Source organism: Toxorhynchites rutilus, chromosome 3, assembly GCF_029784135.1.
Source record: "Toxorhynchites rutilus septentrionalis strain SRP chromosome 3, ASM2978413v1, whole genome shotgun sequence".
NCBI lineage: Eukaryota > Metazoa > Arthropoda > Insecta > Diptera > Culicidae > Toxorhynchites > Toxorhynchites rutilus.
In genome coordinates, this window is record NC_073746.1 from 120179597 (window position 1) to 120204075 (window position 24479).

At 37.8% G+C, this 24479-nt stretch overlaps 3 protein-coding genes across 5 annotated transcripts; 1 reads left to right on the top strand and 2 right to left on the bottom strand.

Moving 5' to 3' along the window:
* The first annotated feature begins 1195 nt into the window (after positions 1-1195).
* On the top strand, positions 1196-17231 carry LOC129774539 (uncharacterized). 2 transcript variants are annotated; one of them, XM_055778289.1, is made up of 3 exons: positions 1196-1308; positions 16294-16383; positions 16448-17231. In XM_055778289.1, exons 1-3 carry the CDS (start codon positions 1211-1213, stop codon positions 17037-17039), a joined length of 780 nt encoding a protein of 259 aa, XP_055634264.1. In that variant the 5' UTR covers positions 1196-1210; the 3' UTR covers positions 17040-17231. The 2 variants fall into 2 exon arrangements, with proteins under 2 accessions (XP_055634264.1, XP_055634265.1); XM_055778290.1 differs by lacking the exon at positions 1196-1308 and adding an exon at positions 16008-16030.
* LOC129774538 (probable serine hydrolase) lies at positions 7138-9176 on the bottom strand. 2 transcript variants are annotated; one of them, XM_055778288.1, is made up of 4 exons: positions 8930-9176; positions 8779-8874; positions 8654-8722; positions 7138-8339 (listed from the first exon to the last, which is right to left on the bottom strand). In XM_055778288.1, the coding sequence occupies exons 2-4, from the start codon at positions 8834-8836 to the stop codon at positions 7483-7485; spliced, it is 984 nt and encodes a 327-aa protein (XP_055634263.1). In that variant the 5' UTR covers positions 8837-8874; positions 8930-9176; the 3' UTR covers positions 7138-7482. The 2 variants fall into 2 exon arrangements, with proteins under 2 accessions (XP_055634263.1, XP_055634262.1); XM_055778287.1 differs by having other exon boundaries at positions 8779-9176.
* Positions 17232-17316: 85 nt separating the features above from the next.
* Positions 17317-18244, bottom strand: LOC129774540 (exosome complex component RRP40). Its single transcript, XM_055778291.1, has one exon. The coding sequence runs from the start codon at positions 18097-18099 to the stop codon at positions 17383-17385; it is 717 nt and encodes a 238-aa protein (XP_055634266.1). The 5' UTR covers positions 18100-18244; the 3' UTR covers positions 17317-17382.
* Positions 18245-24479: the final 6235 nt, after the last annotated feature.

The following is a 24479-nucleotide window of genomic DNA, read 5'->3' on the forward strand; positions in this document are numbered from 1 at the left end:
TTCAATATTTTACTTAATCAAAAACTAAAAAATTAAAAGTATCTGGCGATACTACAATATTTTTGGGCTGCTAATAATGTACGATAATAAGTTGGTAGTCATTTTGTGTAACAAAACCACGAGTTTAGAGCGCCGACAGGAGATTATACTTAAATTCGTTCCAAATGCAACAAGCTGATAAGTTTTTCACTGTAAACGTACCCTGAAACTCTATATAAAAAATAGGCTTTTTCGCTGATCTAGAAATATTGTAAATCGCTGAAATAATCGGTATTACTGCACTAGAAATATTGTTTTGATTTTTGCATAACCAAAGGCGCAATAAAGTGGAGTGTTTTTGGGGTTAACGGGCAGTGGCAACTATATTGCCAACAAATTTTTCAACTGTTGCAATAGTTAAAAAAAATTCAAAGGTAACTATGTGTTATTTTTTATGTAAGGATTGTGTTCTCTGAAGTTGAAGTCGATCCCTTGCCTAGTTCTCACGGCCCGTTAAAGGATTAATATCGTACATTTTTAGCAGCCCTAAAAAAATTGGAGTATTGCAAGATACCTTCAGAAGGTCTTCAATTATTCCTCAAATACACCATTTATTTTATTGAAAAAAGTGCATGATCTTACACAGTAGATCCCAAATAGTACATTTACAATGAAAAACTTTTCAACAAGATGCATTTTCAACCAATTTAAACCGAATTTTTCGTCGGCGCTCTAAAATCGTGGTTTTGTTACATAGAAAAGACTCCCAAATTAATATCGTACAATTTTAGCAGCTCAAAAAAAATAGAGTATTGCCAGGTTTAAGCTTTAGGAGGTTTTGGCTAAGTAAAATATTGTAAGAATATTCAGCATAGTACAGCAAAAAGAATTTTTTTTGTTGGTGGCAACATTGTTGCCGGTACCCGTTAAAGGGTTAAAGGGTTAAAGGGTTAAAGGGTTAAAGGATTAAAATAAGAATTGGCCATACGGCAATGAAATGGTATCATTGGGAAATGAAATTCAAAACCACATATCATCAGGCTTTTAAGCTCGCAAACACTTGCTATAAAAAGCTTTTTAGTTGGAAAAAGCTTAATTTTGCCATAAGCCTTTAAAGCTATGCCGTTATCTCCATGGAAACTTATAGTACAATAATAAACAAACGAAAATCGTATCACCACGCTTCGTGTTAACTGTTCATATAAGAGAAAAATACAAAATTGAAAGAATCATGAGCGAAATTAAGAAGAAAGAAATTGATTTCATCTCAGACACCAACGAAAAATACGCTGTGATGGAGTACGAACTGGAAGAGAAATTAAAGTTGCTGTAAGTATTGTGAAAAAAAAACATTAAAATTTCAAATTGCGTCTTTCAACATCTCGTAACTGTTTCATACATTTGAGATTTGCAAAATAAAACTGTGAAAAAGATTATTCTTTTTTTTTTTCTTAATTTTCCTGGACTGAAAATATTTGTTCCCAACTAATTCACAAAAAAACTAATTAAACATATTCATTAGCTTTCATTCTCAGAACTTTCCAATAAAATTTCACATTGTAGAGATAAAAATTAATCTTTCGTTTCGATATTTCAAGAAATTATGATCGAAAAATATGCAGTTAAGAAACCTGAATTGGTTTTTCTACAACGTCCAATTAAAGCTTTGAAAAACAAACCGTTTTTAAAGTTCTTGAAAGTACCATAAATTATTTTTTTTTGAATGATTCGTTGAGCTTGAGCTTGTGTGGACTGCAACCAGGGGTATGACTAAAACGTCAAATCCCTCATATTGCCAGTATACCCAATATTGCTGCGATTCACTAACATTTTGGTTCTGTCAATTACTGTTGTTTACAACTCGGTCCGGTTATATAATCGAATTGTGGCTAACTTTAAGGTGAAGTTGGAAGCTAGCCATTGTAGTAGTATAGGTAAACCCACGTGTATAAATGGGGTAATAGTGTTTGTGAGAGAAGAGCAAAGCACACGTAAATAGATCAATTCACTTATCAGACTGTGTGGTGCTTCATTGACACGAGTCATTAGGACGTACGAATTTTTTATTCAAAGTATTTAGTTATTCTGCCCGTTTCCAAGTAAAGTAAACTTTCCTAGTATTTACTTGAATCCGTATGAATAAAAGTTTACTTTACTAATTTCATTTTCGAATTCGAACATAGATTTTACTTTGTCAAACATCTGTCAACTGATTGTTTAGGTTTCGTTTCAAAACGTTTTTTTTTTTTTTGGACAAAGCGTGAATTCGCGATGAAAAAGGAATAGTGTCGACGTCTGGTGGCGACTTTCAATTAGGGACCATAGTTTGGGTCCCTATCTCGTTAGTGTAATACCTATCATATTAGAAGACACGAAGCCAGTTTTCAAATGTTACAATTTGAATGAAAATGTTCACATCATGTTATTTAATCACTTAACACATTTTTTTCGGACTTTCATTTAACCCTTTGTTTATACATTTCCAACATTATTACTGAAACTTTTTATTATAATATAAAGTTGTCTTCAAAAACAATTTTTGTACAAGATTTTTTCACCACCTGCAAACAAAAGTGTTTTTCATTTAAACAGAATGCCAAATAGGTACGGAAAGGTTATTTTTCATTCATAATTTAAATTTTGAAAACGTGTTCATTCCGCCTGAAAATCAATCAATTTTTTTACGTTCCCCTAAGCTAGTAAACGAAGCTCAATGCCACCAATGCGGATCGTTAACTTGTTTAACTTCAAGCGCAAGATAGTAGCATTAAACATAAATCGGATATGACATCAAAACGAATGGAAGTGTTTTCAGATCCAAAGTATGCTCATGAGCATACTTGATAATTACAAAGTAAATACTTGATGAATGCTGTTTTATTATACGAAATCAGCTAAACATCCATTTTCGAAAAGTAAATACTTTGTTGTTTCTTTTATTCATACCAAACGTAGTAAAAACTTAATCTCACTGCTCGACTGCTCGAATGAAGTAAACTAAAGGTGAATTTTGTTCTTATTCATACGGCCTATTGAATACATTTGAAAAAAATAACAATTCAATACAAAAGTAAAATGTATGAACGATATGCTCCGATGATGAAATGCAAATATTAATATATATAGAAGGTGCATTTGCATATGAAGTAAAATTCTGATTATACGCGAGCGTAACATGAGCAAACTTATAACACATGCGAATTGGGGCTTGGTATTAACAAGTTCCTCCGCTTAGCAACTCGATGTTGATAATTCCTTAATATTTTCCTCCGTTGATCGTATTGTTTTCACATATTCACGTTGGAGAGCCTTAACTCTTCTATTCGTTGGCCGAGGCATTTTGATTGAATGTAATGTTTTTCCCTTTACTGTTTTTGAAAGCATAGGCAGTCGTGGCAGTGTTTCGAGCTCTGCAATACAATTTACTTAACTAATGTTAAAGTTGGTCAAACTTACATTATAGATCCATTCAACGTAAAAATCATAATTGTATTGATATCAACACAATTTTATTCTATTGATTCTCATGACATGACACTATGACCCAGGAATATCATTTTATTAAGTGGTTTTTATAGCTGTTTCGATGATGTTGTCTGGCATCAGTGTCGAAAAAATAACGATGCTTTCACCAAAACAAACCAAACCAATACCGAAAACTGAAAGTTAAAATTTAACTTTCAGAGCACTAGCTCGAGATTTCCGACGTTTTTCACTATACAGTGCGTCAGCAGATAAAAATTTAATATCTTGCAAGTAATCGATTAGAGTTTGGTTGATATTACTTGATGGGAATGTGCGAAAACGATAATTTTCATCACACTGTTTCGCAAAATTATTCATTTTCGTGCGAGGGGTGAGAGAGGGAGATGAAAGAAATGAGCGCCATTGTGGCAGCCATTTGTGGCTAGCTTTCACCTTCACCTTAAACTTCATGTTAAATGTGAACACCTACATGTGAAACCGAAATATGAAAACCGCTCATGCAGTTAGAAATAAAGCAGCGCTATCTCCGTGATTTCAACGATTTCAATCCTCGCAAATGATATGTTGGTAAACAAATGACGCCATATTGATTTTGATTTTGGGTAGCCTATATTCAATTGATGTCTAATCCCTGACTGCAACGAACATTTTCGTTGAGCAAGTATCGGTGATTCAATCGTTAAATACTTTCTGCTTCTTTTGCTTTGTTCACGGAGACCTTAAAGCTTAAGATTCATTCGCCTCCGGTTAACCCTATCAGGACCATAAGATGTCCAAGACTAAATATGCCAATACAACACAATATTTTAGCTATTGTGGGTGTGAAGTAAGGGTGGATTTAGACTAGAGATATATATTCATGTGAAGAAATATGATGAGATTTATAGAAATCGCATCAACCGTTTACACTAGCGAGAACTTCTATAATGAATATATTCATATTTTCGATGAATTTATTCACCTGAAGTAGAACTGCATCCAACTTTGGTGATTTCTCACCAGTGAGAAATTCACAAGCGTTTACATATGCTGAATTTATTCAAGTTATATATACCTCGAATAAGTGTATCATATTTATTCTCACCCGTTTACACCTATTTTCAGGTGAATAAATCCATCTATAGCTATAGATCTCCCTAGGGTAAACCCGCCATAAGAGAATATCATCAGAAAAACATAGCAGGGTGTATACCCAGCAAACATTAAATCGCATAACAAGCGTATATACAACATCATATGCCTTAAAATTTGGTTGGCATATAATGCGCCTAACTGGCATATGCATGCAAAAGTGGAGGCCATATACATACATGGCAAATGCTTACCGAATTTGGTTGGATGAATATGCAACTTTGCCCGGCTATAATAGCGACTTTTGCCATACTCATATACGATTTATTACAGACATAGAAAAAAAACAAATGGTGCAAAATATTTTCGTGAAATGTTTATTATAGCCTCACGAATCGCCATTTTAATATATGAGTATTTATGTTTGTAGAAATTGTAATTATTTGATTGACTTGTGTTGGGCGTGGAATATGAATGTTTAAAATGGCACAGATTAATGTTTGGTGAAAACTGCTCCGATGTGGGTTCGAACTCCGGTCGTCTGGATTATCATCCACCAGCTATCTCGCGCGGCTATCTGAAATTTAATTCAACAGCGGTTGAAACTTTCGAGTGCATCAGAATTTCATTGACATTTCAATATGATGTAATATGTTCTTTATTAGGATCTAATATGATTTACTGTTTCATGATTTTCTTCAGCATGCAACACGATTTGCTACAGTACTGCATCGATTTAAATTGTACGCTTATACGACACACAAACTGCATCAGCGTAATATACGCATATGATGCGGATTAAATATATTTTACGACAATGTACATCATAAAATTGATGTTTGTTATACCGAATTGCGACTTAATTTGATAATGGTATATAAAATCGAGTTTTTGCATTTTATGCAATTTCAAATATACACGACACATACTTTGATTGATATTATATGCGATTATGATTTATTCGGAATTCTTGTAAGACTTGGCACATGCAAAATTATACGAATTAATGTTTGCTGGGTAGGTTTCCTATAACTTCATGGGAAAAATTATTCCCTATGGTAAATAAATGAAGAATTAGGTTTATTATATCGGTATTTTATTTATTGCTTTGAACTATAAAAAACATAATAAAAATTATCAGAAAAGTGAAATAAATAGTTAGTTATGGTATTCTACGAAACAATTACGTTCACTTGTGAAGCACAAGTGGACATTGTACATAACACATTTATTATGGGGTTTGTTGAGTCAGACCGGACCATGTTTGACAGTTCTTTTTTTTTTATTCGTTCAAAAACACATTCCCCCTTTTTCGACGCGGCGAGCGACGTCAGATAGCAAAATTTTTAGCTTCATTGTGTAAGCTAACTTACTTTTCAACCTCTTTTTGGTATCTGAGTCGATAACATATGAGGAAACGACTTCGAATCTCACCTAGTGACAAACTATAGTTACGCCATTCGCCTACGGGAATGCAGTGACTTGAGCCATCTCACCTCATTCGCCGCGCGGAATAAAGGGGATTTGCTGCCTTGGACATACGTTTTATTTTGACATTCAGTAAAAAGTTCATTCAGTAAAATCCAATCGCGACGGTTGAAAATTAACTGTGGGGAACCTGAGAAAGTGAAAAAGAGAACTCTCAATCAAATCACTTCGACCGGAAAAATACACAGTTATCTATCGCGCGTACTCTTTATCTAACTCCAAAAGCGCAGCGGGAAGTAGTTGAAGAATTAAAAATTAAATAATTATAGAATCAAATAATTAAAGAGTTGGAGAGATAAATAGCTAAAGAAGTAAAGAGTTGAAGAATTGAGTGATGAAAAAATTAAAGAATAAAAGAATTAAATAGTTAATGAACTGAAGAAATAAAAAATGAACCAACCAATTTTAAATAATGTGTGTTTGAAAAAAATATTATTTCCTCTAGCCTTGAAAAAAGCCAATTTAGAAAACTTAAGCTAAGCTCTCAGCCTTGAGCAAGATCATTTTGGATTTTTCTCACCAATTTCTTTTCACAAGTGGCATTGTTTGTTCTCCGTGTATTCATTTCGATCACAAGCGATTGACTCGCACTGGTATCCGCATTAACTCCTTATCAACGCTACGGTTGGGTAAGCACATAATTGATCAGCCCGGCCTATGGTCTTATGTTACTCGCTAGTGTAAACCCGTGTGGAACTAATCATCTAGTGCCAAACCAGTAAAAATGACTCCTCATATTCTCTCATTTTGTGAAAAACTTTAGAGTCCAGATCTAAAGTATAACAAAATATACATGGTTTAATCACAATCACCTCTTGCAGCAAAGAAAAAGAGCGTCAACTACAACGATCTGAAGAAATATCGTCCTGCACTAAAGAGAAGGTTTTGAGAAGTTTCACTCTCGAGGCAGCCCAGCAGAGAAACTTCGAACTACTCAAATCGCTGGAAGTGTCCAAAGCTAGGTTACGTTCTCGCGCCACGTTCAGTCCACTGGAGACAATCCTCCAGAAATCAATAGGAAATTATCTGAAAGAGACCTCCCTGGTACCATGTACCACCAAGAAAACGTACGGACCGACATATGTATAACAAAACAAGAAAGATCATTGTATTTCGCGTGAATAAAGCACAACTATATTTCACACAACCCTTTAAATACAAATATATACCCAACTGTTAAACAGTTATTTTTTGCTATTTAGTTAAAATTACTTTCTAATACCTCGCCTTTGCTAAAGTTATTTAATGCTAACATATAAATAGTTTTTTTTTCTTATTTTCAATTATCTGCGTTGAAATAGTGCGTCAGATTAATTTTATTTGTTTTGTACCGTCAATCTAACAGATTGTATAACTAGGTCAAAAGTGGTGCTTGAAACAAGCCGAGAGTGCTATCAACAAACATGGAATATGATAAAAGATCGAAACGGGGTGCTTATTAGAAAGTCACACAATGATTTAAGAAACATTCGTTTCCAGCAGAAAGTTCGACACCTGCTGAGATATTCGCTCCGGGGTGACCAGATGAATGTGATGCGTGCCAGGGATTTCATGATAAATCAGTCGGGCCGAAGATTTCTTCATCGCTTCTATCACACTGGGATAGTACTCCTGATTTTCGAAATGTAATCCCGGGATGGCCCGTATATTCAGCACTTTACATTTAATTCGTTCAGCATGCGCTATGACCTGTTCAAGCGAGAGCATACCCATGAGAGCGACCTTCAGACGTAAGTCTCTGGAGAAATGATATCCTTCCTTGTTGGAATGAGCGGGAGCTGGTGCCATTCCGCGTTGCATGAGCACTTCCACCGATTGTAAATCTACCGACCCATCATAGGCAGCGAGAACCACATCGATCGCATCGTCATAACTGTAGCAGGGCATCTTGGATTCTGGTAGTGTTTCATAATACAAAAATTTATCGATGCAGTCGCCTAGACTTGCTGCTTGTTTCCGATGGTCTCTTGCTGGAGGCCCCGCAATGTCAATACAAACGAATCCCTCAACTTGGTCAGGAAAGGCAGCTGCATACATAAAACTTAGGGCGCCTCCAAGCGAATGTCCCATCAACGTTATTTTGCTCCAGCCGAAATATTTCACAATTCGTCGAATCAGCGAAATTCCATCCCAAAAGATGTAGTAATGCATTCCCTTCGGATAATGGGACGATTTGCCATGGCCAGGAAGGTCAATCGCCAGAATGGAAATATGCTCCGGAAGGAGCGGACAAAGCCTATCGAATGTTCCTGCATTGTCCTGCCATCCGTGGAATGCTAGCACTGGCTGCTTCTGCCGGGAACCCCACCATTTACCTATGAACGAAAGAACAAAATAACGATTCGATAATTGTTGCGCGTTCTCAAATTATGCGCATATTGGATCATGGTAACAAAATTTGGGAAAATAGCATACGTAACAAAACTCTGAATCATAGCATTTATCGATACTCTTCCTGCCTCTCATCGCACATAACATGACTAAGCACAAAAAGTTTTGACGATAATGTATGATGTATTCAACCATATGTTTGAAATCAAACTTCAGCCAGCTATCACGTGCGAAACATGACGCATCAGTCGTGTTTACATTCATACAAGCTTTAAACAAAGCATTGCAACTAACTTACCTGCAACTATTCCCCATGGAACAGGGATTTGAATCTCTTCAGTAGTTCTCGATATCCCTACGCTTGCATCTGAAAAAAATACATTTTTCTTAAGGCACCAACTAAACAGCAATCCCAATACGTACCTGCGGCCGATGAGGAGCACCCATTCAATGTCAGATCTTGCACTGCAATTTCGCTCATTTTCGCAAATCGATGCAATACTGGTACCGATAAGTAACCTAAGGTTTATGAGATTACGCAATGCCGTCCACGATTTGTAGCGTTTGACCTTACTTCTTGCGGTTCAATTTGTGGATGACGCCGATATGTGTAGTAAATAATAGTACTGGAACATGCTCATGCACATGTAATCACAAACCTTTCTTCGAAACACCACCACAGTAAACACTCTGCTGCTACTAAATTACCACACAATTGGTGTAAATTAGCACTGCATGGGAAAGAGTACGAATACGCGCTCTGCCGTTGTTTCTCTCTCAGCTGACGCAAATCGAACGATTGTCATTCGAACCGGAGAAAGCTGTATACTGTCAGCTCGAAGTAAATAAATAGTATTTTATTTACTTTGCTGTCAGCTGTTCGCTACGGTGGTGTTTGTGACGTTGACATGTTTTGTTTCATGGATTCGTAACTCGAACATTCACTAAAGGCGTGGTCACACTCAACGTTATATACCGAACGGGCAAAAAAAACAGCGAAAATTTAACATCAGCCGACTGTGTTTTAAACGATCGTAGTGGCTTCCACGGCACAGAGATGTCTGATTTTTTCAATTCCTGAAGAATCCGGACCATTATAACAAGACAAGTATCTTAGGGGATGTCCACATACCACGTGGACAGAAAAAGCATGATTTTGGACACCCCCCTCCCCCTCCATGGACAAGAGTGGACATTCCTTACACCCCTCCCCCTATTGTCCACGTGGACACTTCTCCAGTTTTCGGAAGAAAAAGAAGAGAATTCTATATTTTTCGCTTAAATTTAATTTCAAGTTTGTTTCAATTTTCTATTACATGTTTTTATTAATAGGAATAATAGCTTTATTAATAGTAACGATTTGTTTTCAATTCACCGATGTTGATATCATCGCGCTGTTCAAATCGTCTAAATCTTGTGATGTCTTGCTAGTTTCGGATCGTTCAACACACCCATCACATTGTCACTCAAACGAATAAACAGTAATGTCCAAATTCTGTTGCTGTTCATTTAACTGATCCGAAGATTTGAAATAACATTAGTTTACTATTCGCGTTTGTATTTGTATTGACTGCATTAAACTTTGTGCTTCATTTATGGGAAGGAATAATGACAATGGATTGGTGGATTGAACACACTTTCAAAATAAAAATTATCTATCAAAATTTACTTCTCCGTATCAAATATGTTTTGCATGTAATTTCAAATCATATTAATTTTCGAGTAGTGAAAAATGTAAAAGGAAGGTCATGTCTAATAATGATTTTATATTATAATGATCAATTTTAGCGTTAATATCCTAGTAGTTAAGTCGAGGACAGGACTACGTGTTTCAAGTAATCAAATAACAACAAGTCAAAATTAAATTGAAAGTAGATATGTCTCAGAAAACCGGGTGTCGCAATTAGATGTTGACACTGTACATTCATGATCGCGGATTGCGAAATATCTTCTCGTCTTACATAAATCTTAACAGTTGATAATCTGAAGATACAATATCTGGTGAGTAAAGCGGGTGGAGTCTTGGAAGCGCCCTTGAAGCGTTCTAGATCATTGATTTTAATACGGTCAGCTGCGAGCAGTACTTATTGGAATTCATCGAGACTAGTTGATTGTTAGAAGCTCACAATGCAGATTTTCTTCCAGTCCTACCAGACCCAGAGAACCTACTTCGGAGTTATATTCAAATGCCCAATATGGTTCTAACTCAACATTATTGTGAATGATTTGCTCTTCACAATTTGCTACAAATATGTATTTTCGTGCCCCGTGGCCGAGTGGTTATCGTCACACATTATCAGGCTGGGGGTTCGAGTTCAATTCCCGTTCTGGCCGGGGGCTTTTTCGTCAAAGAAATTTCTTCCGACTTGCACTGAGGTCACGCGTATTCTAGAACTTTATACTCCTGAATACATTCAAGGCGTGTCATTCGGCAAAGATATCTCAACTAAGTACTACTAATGAAAATGACGCAAGTAATACCTACATTGAGAAACCCAAAGTTCCACTGAGAACTTTAAAGCCATCCAAGTCAAGTCATGCATTTTCGTTGCGTTTATGAAATGAATCGAAGATTGAAATGCGTTCTTTCAAATGTTTTTCGATAAAATAAACCCTTATTCCGGAATCCGGTTGGATTTGAAATTAGCACAATATTACGTTCTTTCATCTGACCAAGTCAAATCAAATCGGGTTGTGCAAATGTTGCAACCTTGGATTGCAGTATGCAAAAGTTGATCTCGTTCGGATTGCGATCTGTCAAATCCGATCGGACTCCAAAATATGGGTTGATATGTAGTCCATACATTGTAGCGTTTTTCGTACCCATGCTGCACCAGGTGCTCAATGAGCGGTTTCAGACATCTGTAGCGAATTCATTAATTCATGTGTCGTGTACCGAGGATTAATCTTAATAAGTGTCTCAATTTTATTGACATCAATAGCAGCATGGTAATAAAATTCAGCTCTGTTACAGCTAAATGCTAATGAGCCTAAAATAAACGAACGGGGTAAAAAAATAGCAGCATCGTTTTATAGACAACCCACTAGAAGCGTATTACAAAAATTACCAGATAGCAATTAAGAAAAAAATCATTGCAAGAAACAGATCTCCACAGATACGGCCCGTGCACCCATGAATGATTTTGTTGTTCGTTTCAATTTTCGGAAAACCTCTTGGGAGCTCTCGGAAAACAAATACGAAGCCGTTTCATCATCAAGAACAGAAGCAGAATCGCAACCTGCACATAAGTCGTGTTTTTTCCTACTACAAAAATTCCAACATTCTTTGTGTCTTTATCCTGACGGAATACATGGTCCTTTATCACCAATTGGAATAAATTGATCGATGCCAGTTCATGCGCTTCCAGAATATACATCTCCGGGAAGAAATCCAGCCATATGAAAAATATGGATGTTTGCAGCACTCTCAGGCAACTCAGTCTTTTTATTGTTGAATACAGGGTGGGCTTAAAGTTAAAAATGTCTTGTAAATATAGAGCAGATCTCATTGAATTTTGACTATAAATATGAATGTTTTACTTAAAATTATACTCTACGTGTCCACGTGGACATTATCTGAACTCCCTCCCCCCTCACCGTGGACAAACGTGGACATTTTCGTAACCCCTACTCCCCCTAAAGTTGTCCACGTGGTATGTGGACGGCCCCTTAGAAAATATTCTAGCATTAAATAATGGGTGATATTTAGAGGTACAGAACATCGAGTAGGCAACATATTTTGATATTCGCAACAGAAACGACCGCTCAGAAAAAGTGTAGTAGGCTAGAAAACTTGTGGCGCGAGGAAAACATGTGTATAAATGCCTCACAGAAAAAAGCGTATTTCTATTATAAATTAATATTATGTTTTCGTTTTTCTAAATGTATTCTGAGCCGCCAAGATGGCGCGATCCGAGTCCACCGCCGACCCGCCGTCGGAAGATGCGATGTCTCGCTCGCAAACCTGTGTTGCACTGATTGCCCGGTTAGTTTGAAATACAGGATACGATCCTTTAGCAAGGTGCGACCGAGCTTTAGTAGGTGTCGGACGGCATACGTTTGCCTGATGCATTACGTTTGCCCGGCGCAAAATCATCATCAATACATACTCGTGCACGGTATCACAGACCGTCTTCTACCCATGATATTTTTCAACGCGTCACACTTTTTCTTAGCGGTTGTTTCTGTTGCAGTTGTTTGCTGATGCGATTTATTCCGGGGGCCATTTTGATTTACCGTTTCCTCCAGAAATCCGCAAATTGTGAAGTTTTTTTTCAAGAAAATCATAACTCGTTTAGAGCAACCTTTCGCTGTTGAGGATAACACGCATCGTCAGATACGTCATACGAAAAGAAAGCGAATGTGAAATTTTGCGTAATTTCGCGTAATTGACCTCCAAGATCATTCGATTTAATGCCGTTGCGCTCTATTGTGGGGGTATGTGGTCTACACCGATTCAATGTTGGTTCCAATCTGGGATATAGAGCATCCCCATCGCACAGGACGTTGCTATCATGGTAGTTATTTTACTACTTTGCTTTTCGCATCGGTGGTTACCAAACGAGGATGTTTTGTTGTTATGATTGTTTGCTCCGAGTTTTGAGAAACACGCGTGTCGTCAAGAGAAAAACAAAAATCAATTTTTTTCGCTTGTTGGGTATAAACCACTGCATCCATTATTACACTAAAAAATGGTTCATACTATTGTAGTATGCCCCATTTTTACTACGCTTCAAGCTTATCTACTATTTAATGATGGAGAAGTATACTGAAAGCTATAGTGAGATAGGTGCTAATCAGGGATAATCTGTCAAATAAAATTTCTAATTTTGATCAGCGACACAGACTATGTTTTTGAGATGGTATCTACTTGGACAGTGTTTTGTTATAAGACCTGAGGTCTTTCTTATTAAGACTCAGCAACTGTTGAGTAAGTTTTATGCTCGGCGTGATAATTTTTTTTTTAATGGTTAAGTTGTAAAACCATCCTGTTGGGCTTCACCTCCCGGTCTTCCCATTTCTTCAGCTCACTTTTCAACACACAATCAGAAATTCCACAGAAAGGTTCAAGACCAGTGAGAGAGTGAGCTTGAGCCGCGTCTTGCGAGTTCATCCGATTGTTCATTTCCCTCCACACCGCAATGGCCAGGAATCCAGTACAATTGTATCGAACTTATCTGACTAAGGCGGCGGTGATACTGGATGCAGAAAAGTGATCGCACGAATTGTATGCAATAGTGAAAGTAAACAACCACATTGAGTTGCATTGGTGTAGTTACATTGCTTCCCCCTTGCTTCGTTCGAATTCGTCAGCTTCTATCGAACAAAATTGTTTGTTTCTATTCGTACAATCAAATTTTCGTGCGTACTCCGATCCAAAGTAACCTTAGCCTAAGTTGCCGTAAAAGGCACATGCATTCCCTGGCAATTTTTGAATAACACTAGAATGCATAAAGGGCTTCAATTGCCACTTAACTGTCTAATAAGATGCAAATGTTAGCATTTATGTTCAGACCTTCTTCGACACACCATGATTGTGTAAAGTTTAAGGCCATCTGCATCCTCCTCGATATCACGTCGTCGAACTTACAACGTACCATTATAACTAGGTCGTCAGCAAAACCCACGATTTCGAAACCTTTTGTCTCCAAGCTTCCCAGAAGGTCATCAACCACTAGTGACCTAAGGATAGGTGATAGAACCACCATTTTATAAAATCATTCATCGCAACCAATGCAGAACGGAGAGAAACAAAACAAAATTTTGACTTTTGATGCAAATAGCAACCTTGCGATGAAGTTACTACTTCGTTGCCAAATTTATGAAACGGCTGCTACTCTGAGGGCAGTGATGGTATTTTCACTGAATTGATACCCAAGTGAACTAGTTTCATGCCTAAACTGAGGATACACTCATCATTCACCAAAGAGAAACCATGCGCTTTTCCCTTTTACCGGCGAATATATAAAGAGCCAGTGTGCGCTAGTTGAGAGAAATCTTGGTGCGAATGAGTCACACTCTCTTACACTCTCTTCACTACAGGAAGCTCGAGTGTGCGAAAACCTGTATCCAGCACTGAAGCGCGCTGATCCGCAGTCTGCCACACTGAGGAGTGCACTGAAGAGTAAACTGAGGAGTCAACTGAAGAGGGCAATCTCGTTCTACATATAATCCACGCACATGTTTCACCTCGGTTCTATTTTTTCAGCGAACCACAGCGCTAAGCTAATTGAAAACCATTTCTGTTCTTTTATCTGTGCGCTCCGGCGGAGCTCACCAAAGTATACTCTCCAGTGAATTTATCCGCTGCACTGTAGATAGTTTGTGCACTCTCTTTCCACCTCTAGCGCAATCGAGTGTTGAGTGAAAAGAATCAGATGTGCTCGCACATATCTAGAACTATGGCGATTAAAGACCAAAAAGGAGCGCTCTCGTTGAGGATGACGGAGTAGGTATGGACATCACTGGTAGAGGGTTGCCTAATTTTGTTTAGCAACCGAAATTTAACAAATGGTGTGGATGTTCTTAAAGTGGCCGTTCACTGTTTGTCCGGAGGTCAAATATTTGATATTTTTTGACACAGTTTAGTTTGGATTTGGTACAAAAAAATATTTGGTTGTTCACTCTTCAATTATCAACAGTGACAATCGAACATGGAAAACAAAATCGACAGGAATATTTCACGTTATATAACCGTGTACCGACCGCTTTGACGAACAGATAGAAAAAAAATTAGGGACTCAATAACTGAATATTTGCTTGCCGTGTTTTGTGTCAAATATATTTGATTAGTACACATTGATCAAATTTCTTCTGTCAAAAAGTATCAAATATTTGGCTTCACTCAAACCAACAGTGTATGGGTGATTCAAACAGTGTATGGGTGATTCAGTTATGGAATGCCTAATTTTTTCCCGATCTGTTCGTTAAAACTATATGTGCCATGTGAGTGATGAATCTATGCAGTGATTTTATTTTGGCGGGCTGTACATGTTTTCAAAGAACACATTTTCTTCCAGTGTCCTGAAAGCGGGCAACCTCTGTAGAATAAACCCTTCACCATGGATCTCCATTCTAAACTTGACACTTTCATATCGTTTTTGTTCAATGCCCTGAAAAAAAGGTAATGAAGATGGTCGAACTTCGAGCGACATAGAATGCGCTGCCATAACTATTTCGCAAATAGTGACGTCAGCCGTTGTGTTTATCTTTGATTGCCCACCGCATCCATGTGAAAATGCTATTTTCAGGAAGTAATTTATCAATTAAAATGTTCATTTTTGTAGAGCTCCCGCTGACTATGAGGCTAATGTGATAGCGTGGAGTGAATATTAGTGAAATCTTGACGAAAAAGACGGATAAAAGTCATATTTCCATGCGGCATTTTCATTCACCCACGTGTATGGAAACAAACAAAGTTTCATTATTTTACCGTTATGAAGTTGATGTTTCGAAGGCTCTCAGTGTCGGTGTGTATGTTGTGAGATAATAATCGCCAATTAATAAAAATTTCACAGAAAGTGTTCCTGCTTTCGAGAACTAAGCATACGACTGCTCTCTGAACCTTTCTACCACATGAATAATCGAAATAAGCCACACGATATAATTGTCATCTGTTAAAAAACAACCAGTTGAATGATTTCATGAGAATTTTGGCTCAAATTATCATGCAACCGTAAGTACTCTCAACATTGTTTTGTTTCTTCCATATACATTCCATATTGAATGCAAATAATTACGACACGATATTTTGCTTGCCAATACGATACACTTCGCCTACTGCTCCACCTCTATATGTACTCATTGATTTTTGTTTATAAACGCTGCATTAGGGCACTGTGTTTCTGTCGTTCATAATTGAATAAAGAGGCTCATTAATTAGTTCGATTTTCTACTATGTGTTCCGTTTAAATGTGTGTTTGCTTACATTCGTTTTAGTATATTTTATTTCTTCATATCAATGGACAAAATTCCTCTGCAATTCCTAGCAAGCATTGAGAATAACACTGAAAGGCCCAATATTTTCAGGTAACATCTAGATGAATTCTATGTTTCCCTGAAAAAAATACATTTAATTTCCTTCATCCGACAGCGGTTGTAATATCGAGAACGATTTACCGTTAATTATGTCTGCAATCGAACAGAATCTCAGTCTTAAGGAGGAAAAAACCGACATTTGTTTGCCAACCGAAGATGATGATTCGGATGATGAGGACGAGGAGACCCCCGGATGCAGCTCATCGCCTTGTAATCGGGTGCAACGACGTAGATCGTCTCGCACCAAATCCCTGGACAGTAAGCTACACAAGATCAAACGTCGTACAATCACAAAACCGACCAGAATACAAATCAATCTAAACGCATCGGAGAATGAAATCCGTAACTACTATATGATTAACAGCAAAAAAATTGACATGAAACCGTCTAATCTAGAGACGATTTTTGAGGAAGGATCTCCTGCAGTAGATAAGTGCAAATTCTTCGGAATGCGAAAATTGCGACGCAGCTTGAACTGCTTCGACGGATGCAACGTAAATAAAGCAACGACAAAGGCTAGGAAGACTCGAGTGCGCAAACTGCTTGGCAGTGCTCCTAAGCTGGAACGCATGACAATGGATACATTCCTAGAGCGACTAAAGTCGCTGCAAAATGAAAGTGATGAGGACACAACTCCAACTGTATAGAATCAAACTAAGCTAAATCAAGTAGGACGTAATTGTCACCGTTGCAGTAATTATTTTATCGGGAAAAAGATCTCGAAGTATGTCGACTGAATTGAAAACAAACTACAAATTGTCCAACACACTTTTCACTTTTTATGTACGAGTGTGGGGGTTAAGTATAAGAATAATAAAAGTTTACCGTAGTAAATGCAATGATCTGTTTTATTCAATATATTTGAGATATTGAAAGAAAATGAAATTTGAATTGTAACTATATTGTGATCAATTGGTGCTAAAGGCTCTTTTTATTGGAAGAAAAACACATCGAATTTTATAATAAAAATGTATTTCTATGAGGTTACATTCACGAAAATCCAGCTACATAACTTCCTATATCATCGCAGAGATCCTTTAGTTCGTCATTAGATTTAAATTCCACCGCCAGAATCGCGTTCCCCAGGGCAATCGTCTGTTTCACCGTCTTCCCTTTAATCCATATTCGTCCATTCATGCCGGCAGCCATTTCGAAGGACATTTCCTTAGCCAGCAGATCCAAAAAAGCACACTTCGGGTTCAAAATTTTCCTCACCAAGTTGATGCCACAGTTGAAGACTAGTCCCTCGTGTAACACGCCCAATTTAGCCTTTTTACCATGAGAATCAACGCAGATGAGTTCCGGTTCCAAGTCTCTGTTGGCAATCAGCAATCGGGCACATATAACGTCTCCCACATTAACATCCGGACGATTCTTCTTGGTGGCTCCCTCGAATGCCATATAGGATAACGATGCTGACTCGCTAGCACCGATGTCTACCCGGAAAATATCTCCTGCCTTTTGCACCACGATTCCAATCACAATCTCACCCCGATTGGGTACGTATCGTTTCTGATAGCAGTCCACCCAAAATGTGTTGGGATGCTTTTTCCGAAGAACACCACTTTTACAAACTATCACCATGTCGTCCTTATCCTGTCTCAAGCCGGGTCCGAGAACAACCTTTTTATTCGTTTTGGCTATCTCTACCGCTTCTTCCACGCGAAATCCAGGCAGAACGGGTGACCCCACGTTTGCTATCATCATTTGATAATTATGTTGAGAGCAGTATCTATATTATTTATTAACTGTACGGCGTGTTTATATTTTGCAGCACGTGAAGCGGTATTTATTTACATTCATTTGTTAATGTTATTTGAGTCGCTATTCATTCAGATCAAGGCGCCTTGAAGTATATCCTAAGGTGGGCCAACTTGCTAAAACCACTCTTCGGCCATCTTGGAAGTCTACTGGGTTTTGTTTGTAAACAAAACACAATACGCTAGTGCCGAAGCTCGCTCGTGATCAGTTTGTCTCTTTCACGCTGCAAGCAAATAATTCCCCTTCTGCTTTCTTCCGTACTGTTTTCATATACCGCTCCCCTAACCAACTTAGTGACGAAACGGCCTCACCTAGTACCATAGACCCGTCTTGATTCAGATATGGGCCAAACAAAAAATGGCGACGGAAATTCTATTAGGGATCTATACGATTTACATGGATGTTGACCTGAAAAAGGATTGACTATGGCCACTGAGAATGAACTGTTCTCTTACATGAATGGCTAGACCAAGATGATGGAGTTAACAGGTGGCTCGTAATTTACACTATTTAGAAAAGACGTATGAGGAATGACAAGACGAAAAGTTTGGATTTGTTTATATTATTACTTACGTTGGTATGGTTACATTTGATTTCGTCGAAGTTATTTGAAGCAGTATGATAAATAAACAGTTGTCGTAAATAGTAACCTAGTAACCTTTATGCATATGCTTCCGCCAGCTGGCTCGGCTAATGTGATTCAGGGAGTGCTTTGATCGTGGTATCGCCACTGGCGCATAATTTGCAGCTTTGTTTTTTGTGCTGGTTCATAACGACAATCAACCGTGCCGGCGAAACAGTAGTCAATGTTTAGTGTTGTTTGGATACCATCTTTGTAAATAAGTTCAAACTTACGGGATACGTCCGAACGGCAATTCTGACATTACGTTTTACCTTCCACTTCACTTTCCTTGGCCTAGACCAAGACGGGTCTATGGTACTAGGTGAGGCCGTTTCGTCACTAAGTTGGTTAGGGGAGCGGTATATGAAAACAGTACGGAAGAAAGCAGAAGGGGAATTATTTGCTTGAAGCGTGAAAGAGACAGACTGATCAGGAACGAGCTTCGGCACTAGCGTATTGTGTTTTGTTTACAAACAAAACACAGTAGACTTCCAAGATGGCTACCTTGATGAGTAACCTTGTTTTTTTGTCATACCTAACATCTGTGAAATGCGCACTTTGCAATCGCCATTTCTCTTTTGGAGACGAAGAGATTCGGAGGTGAGCATTTTGTTGATGTTATGTTTCATTACATGTATGCATATTTAATATCATTAACATATGTTTTTCCTTTGTTCATGTGAACACGAGAGAACAAAATACGGATGAAACGTGCTGTGCTACCGACACTCTGTTAATCAGCTATCCCCGTCCCTAAATAATGCAAACCAGAGCGATGCAGCAGGAAGAGGAACGGAAACTTTTTCGAGTACTCGAGGCTTTGGAAATGCATACGAAATTGATGTGGTTGAGGCTGCGATAGTAATTTTCCCCTTGTACGCTGCTCATAGGATAATTTATGTTATTAAGTACTGTTATTATTAATCACAATGATAATTTTTCTATTGTAGAATAATTGATACTGTTTATAGAATAAGTTATATGTTATTAGTTTAATGTATTCTAAGTATGTGGAGTTAAATGTAATCAAATACATTTTTTGAATTAAAAATAATTATTAAAAAATATTTTCATAATCCCTGATAGGTAATCATCAAAAATGAGAAGCATTATTTTCACTGATATTGCACCAGTGTTGGACCAACAAATCGTAGTTTGTTTGACATTTGTGCCTACCATTTTTCTTTCGTAACATGTACCAATGATTAGTAGGGTAGAATTGACTAGAGAATTGGTAACATGTACCAAAAAGTTCGTCGTATTTACTAACTACTCCTCTCAGTGTAATTTGACCCAAGGTGGGCCAATTTGCTGAAACCATTCTGCAGCCATCTTGGAAGTCTACTGTGTTTTGTTTGTAAACAAAACACAATACGCTTGTGATCAGTCTGTCTCTTTCACGCTTCAAGCAAATAATTCCTTAAAAGAAAATGGGTGTAAGTGACATATTCGATTTTCTCTTCATCGACTCTCTTTTTTGGTCATAACTTAGTTGTAAACACATTCCCAGCTTTGACATTTGACAATGCGGACGATAGGTCAGAATCTCAATTATCGGTCACTATAACAATCTCAGATTGGAACGTTTTCGCAGCTAAGTTATTCACGAAGGAAAAAGTTGAAGAGAAAATCGATCAAGACACCCCTATTCTTCTGAGCCTCTCAAGCGTATTATAATTTGTTTTCAAACAAATTTCATAAACATTATACGAGGGCGGTCCGATAAGTACCGATAGCCTCATCGCCCGATGGTGTCGGTATCGCAAGAAAGATTGCTTATCGTGTAGTACATTCTCGTAAATGGCTACTGTCAAAATTTCAGCCGAATCGGACTCGTAGTTTTGACCGTGTGTGTACGAACTGCTGCCCCATCCACCGTGTTCTCCAGATTTGGCCCCGTGCGACTTTTTTGTTTCCGAACTTGGAAAAGTCACTCGCCGGTCAGAAATTTGAGTCGAATGAGGAGGTCATCGGTGCTCCCGTGGCCGAGTGGTTAGCATCAAACCTAACATGCCGGGGGTTCGGGTTCGATTCCCGTTCTGGTCGGGGAAATTTTTCTTCAAAGAAATTTCCTCTGACTTGCACTGTGGTCACGCGTATTCTAGAGCTTACCACTCAGAATGCATTCAAGGCGTGTTATTTGGCATAGAAATCTCAACTAAGTACTAATGAAAATGACGCAAGTAATACTACGTTGAGACGGCGGAGTTCCTCTAGGAACGTTAGTGCCATATAAGAAGAAGAAAGAAGAAAAGGAGGTCATCGCCACCACGGAGGCCTACTTTGCGAACCTCGAGAAAACGTATTTTTCAGATGGATTAAAGAAGTTGGAGCATCGCTGGGTCAAGTGTATCAAGCTAAAAGAAGACAATGTTGAGAAAAAAATCACCACTTTTACAAAATTTTTGTTTTTTTGTAGGCTAAGTACTTATCGGACTGCCCTTGTACAATTTTGAGCGTTTTCTTATCCGATTTACGAGATTTTTGCACCAGTCTTTTTCAACTCTCCCCAAAATTTTATGTCAATATAAAAAATCATACATTTTTCTGTAGTTAATTTGTAGAGCATTAAAATGAGAGCTACTAATTCTGTTCGGAGGATTAAAAGCGTGGATGGAATAAGTTATTCCGAATAACACAAATATATATACTCCCAGAAAAAATCCTTGGTAACAGAAACTATCAAATCATTGGTAATGCAAACATTAGTATGTACGTACACAGCTCATAGTTACTTTACTTTGCTGAGCTGTTTGAAAATAAATTCAGTATAAAAAATAATAAGAAATTTTTTTCTGTACATATTACCAACCGTATGTAAACTGAATGTCAGAAGCGATACACATCCCTACCAACGATTGTTACATTTTACTACACGGTATTGGTAACTTTGTAATCCCTAGCAACCGCTAGCATTGATTGTCATCCCTAGCAACCACGAAGAAATTACAAACATAACATGTTTTGCCTACTAATGGTATGTGATGGCCAAGCTGCAGTGTTTGTCGATTGACCGTTTCTCTGAATAATCTCCAACAATTCACACATGCCGTTTATGCCTGCAGCAGCACCATCGCGTCAAATGTCAGACGAATGATTTCTTTAATGTTATTCATAGTGTCGCCACCTACAACAGTTTTAAATTACAATGCTCCTTTCGAATCAACATGCCTAGAATCTGTTCTAAATTTGGAAAAATTAAATGAAAATCATTTAATTATTTTATTTAAATGTTCAAAATCCATATTCAACAATAATAATATACAGATTATTTTTCTCAGCTAGTCGAGAACAATTTTGACCCCGGAATTTGGAACTAAGAGATATGTTGGGATAAAAAATGCAACAAAAATCAAAACAAAAGTTAAGACACAAAGCCCAGACAAAAATCCAATGAACCGTCCGTCTCCATCAATTATTCTTTTCTACAAATCCTGCCGGTCGCTTTCGTTGAACGTATACTGACGTGTCGTTACGTTGCCGGTGTATGTGAATGTTTTCATAAGAATTGCATGGTAGAATAACTGATATAACGTGACGTGACGGGACGTGAACGTGACGTGGATGTTGTATGTGAATTCGCTTTCGCATTTTCTCCAGTGATATTATTTTGATTTTACATGCTACAAATCATGACACAACTCTACTTCGAATCGCACTTCATGATACACGAGAAAGCTAGCAAAACCGTCATGATCGGTTTCGGAGCAGAAAATTTATATTCTTCTTCGTCTCATTACATATCGAACCTTTCCATGTATCATGAAGCATGAGAATTATACGGACTTCGCAAAGCGAATGATTCATACATTTTCAACTACAGCAACAAATCTTGATTATTGTCAGAGAATGCAAACTATGTGAATATTTAGCTAGCTAGATGCTCAGGGAAGGGTAGTCAGATTATATTTTTCATTTTTTATGCTGCTATCCCTTGCAATATATATATATGTTCATATAGACCGCAAAGTTTTACTAGCAACACCGCTCCAATGAGAAACAAAAACTATCTCGTTTTAGCTCTTCTACTAATCGCTGCTCTCCTCGAATGGTGACCGAATGAGGACGTAATTATTCATGTATCATTTATCGCTCTGCACTTATCTGTGCAGCGGTTATTCGCTATAGCTAGTACGGGACGATATATGCGGTTCAAACTTGTATGTAGGTTTCGAGAGTGGTGTGCGATGTTTGGTACAGCTCTGATATGCAACCAACAGGCTTAGTTCCTCGCAACAAAAGTGAATACTGTCATTCGGTCAAGTATTTGAATCATCCATGCATGTTAGGTTGTATATTCGTGAAGGGTTAGAAGCTTGACACATTGTGGTTCATTCAATATTGACAGATATTCAAACACTGCCGAGCTGTTAATTGATCCCAATGTATTACATGACACTACTCAGGACAGATCAGTGACGTTCTTGAAAATTAATTCAATTTATATTCTTCAGTCATTATTGATACATATTGAACAGCCAAGAAATGATCCATGCCCATCTAATGCCGGAGAATGCGAAAATATTGGTTCAATAATGAGGAATGTGGGTACTTTAAGACACAAAAACGAGCCCGTCCTTATTCCACCGGAATGCTGTCAGATTTGGCCAACGGCCACTTAATAAACGTTTTGTCAACAATTGTGATCGGTGGTTAGATCAATCGGATGTTTTCCGGATTCGTCACGAGAAAGGTTCCGTTTCCACTGACGCTGCACTTCAAGTCGATATTGCAACAGGGCCTAGAATTTTATGGTAAATAATACCTGTTGGGAATGTGAAAATCTTGCCCCAAAGAAGGCTCACTGATGGCAGTTCAGCTGTCATCATGTCGACGCTGGTATAACGGAAGGGAGTTGTACGTCAGACTATATGTCAGTCAGTCAGTGTGTGATATTAGTTACAACCAGTGCTGAAAATATTCACGTTCACGACTTTCAAATTCAGCGAATTGCTGCCTTCCTTGTATTGATAACCTACTTCTCAAGCGAGAGTCGATAAATATGAAACAACACTGTCAATGAACCCCAGTGGAATGAACATCAACATCAGCTTGCCATGAAGTTCATTTTTCATTTGCACCTTCCTTTTCGTCATGGTATTCGTAAGGTCGAAAAAGAAGATCATTGCGTGTTAGTGAAAATCAAAGCGTAAAATTCAACGTCACCAATTGAGAGTAAAATCGATTAATGTTAAAGGATGGCAATCCATCACACAAAATTCTTGTTTTTGGCGAGTTCGGCAATAAAATGTATAGAAAAACTCTTGCTACGTTTTATGAATCTACTCACGATTGCCCGGAAATGACATACACCACCATTTATATGGGCAATGGGTGACACGTTTTCAATAAAAATTCACTGCAAGCGATGAAGATCAACTTAACGTTCGTGATAATCACCTGAAATTATTGACAGTAATGGAAATGCCTGAATGCAGGCTTTTCGAAATTCGTTCATGCTGTTTTCGATCAATATACCAGACAAAGCTCATGCGTCCCGACTCTTGTGTTATACTCATTATGACAGATATGGTGTTGAGTTTCAACAGAAGAGAATTCATCCGATACTGGGAAAAATCTAATTCCTTCATTCGTGAATAAATTTTGATAATTTGTGGCACTGGTTACAACAACACATGTTTTAGAGTCCCGCAATAAAGTATTTTTAATTCGTTATTTTAATGTACGTATCGCGTATTTCTTT

Excerpts from the sequence above, each read along its gene's own strand:
- LOC129774538 (XM_055778288.1), bottom strand. The coding sequence starts at position 8,836 with ATGAGCGAAATTGCAGTGCAAGATCTGACATTGAATGGGTGCTCCTCA. Across the intron at positions 8,723-8,778 it reads GTGCTCCTCATCGGCCGCAG|ATGCAAGCGTAGGGATATCG; the intron begins GTACGTATTGGG and ends TATTTTTTTCAG. Across the intron at positions 8,340-8,653 it reads TCCATGGGGAATAGTTGCAG|GTAAATGGTGGGGTTCCCGG; the intron begins GTAAGTTAGTTG and ends TTTCGTTCATAG.
- LOC129774540 (XM_055778291.1), bottom strand. The coding sequence starts at position 18,099 with ATGATGATAGCAAACGTGGGGTCACCCGTTCTGCCTGGATTTCGCGTG.
- LOC129774539 (XM_055778289.1), top strand. The coding sequence starts at position 1,211 with ATGAGCGAAATTAAGAAGAAAGAAATTGATTTCATCTCAGACACCAAC. Across the intron at positions 1,309-16,293 it reads GAAGAGAAATTAAAGTTGCT|TATATTTTATTTCTTCATAT; the intron begins GTAAGTATTGTG and ends CATTCGTTTTAG. Across the intron at positions 16,384-16,447 it reads GAAAGGCCCAATATTTTCAG|CGGTTGTAATATCGAGAACG; the intron begins GTAACATCTAGA and ends TTCATCCGACAG.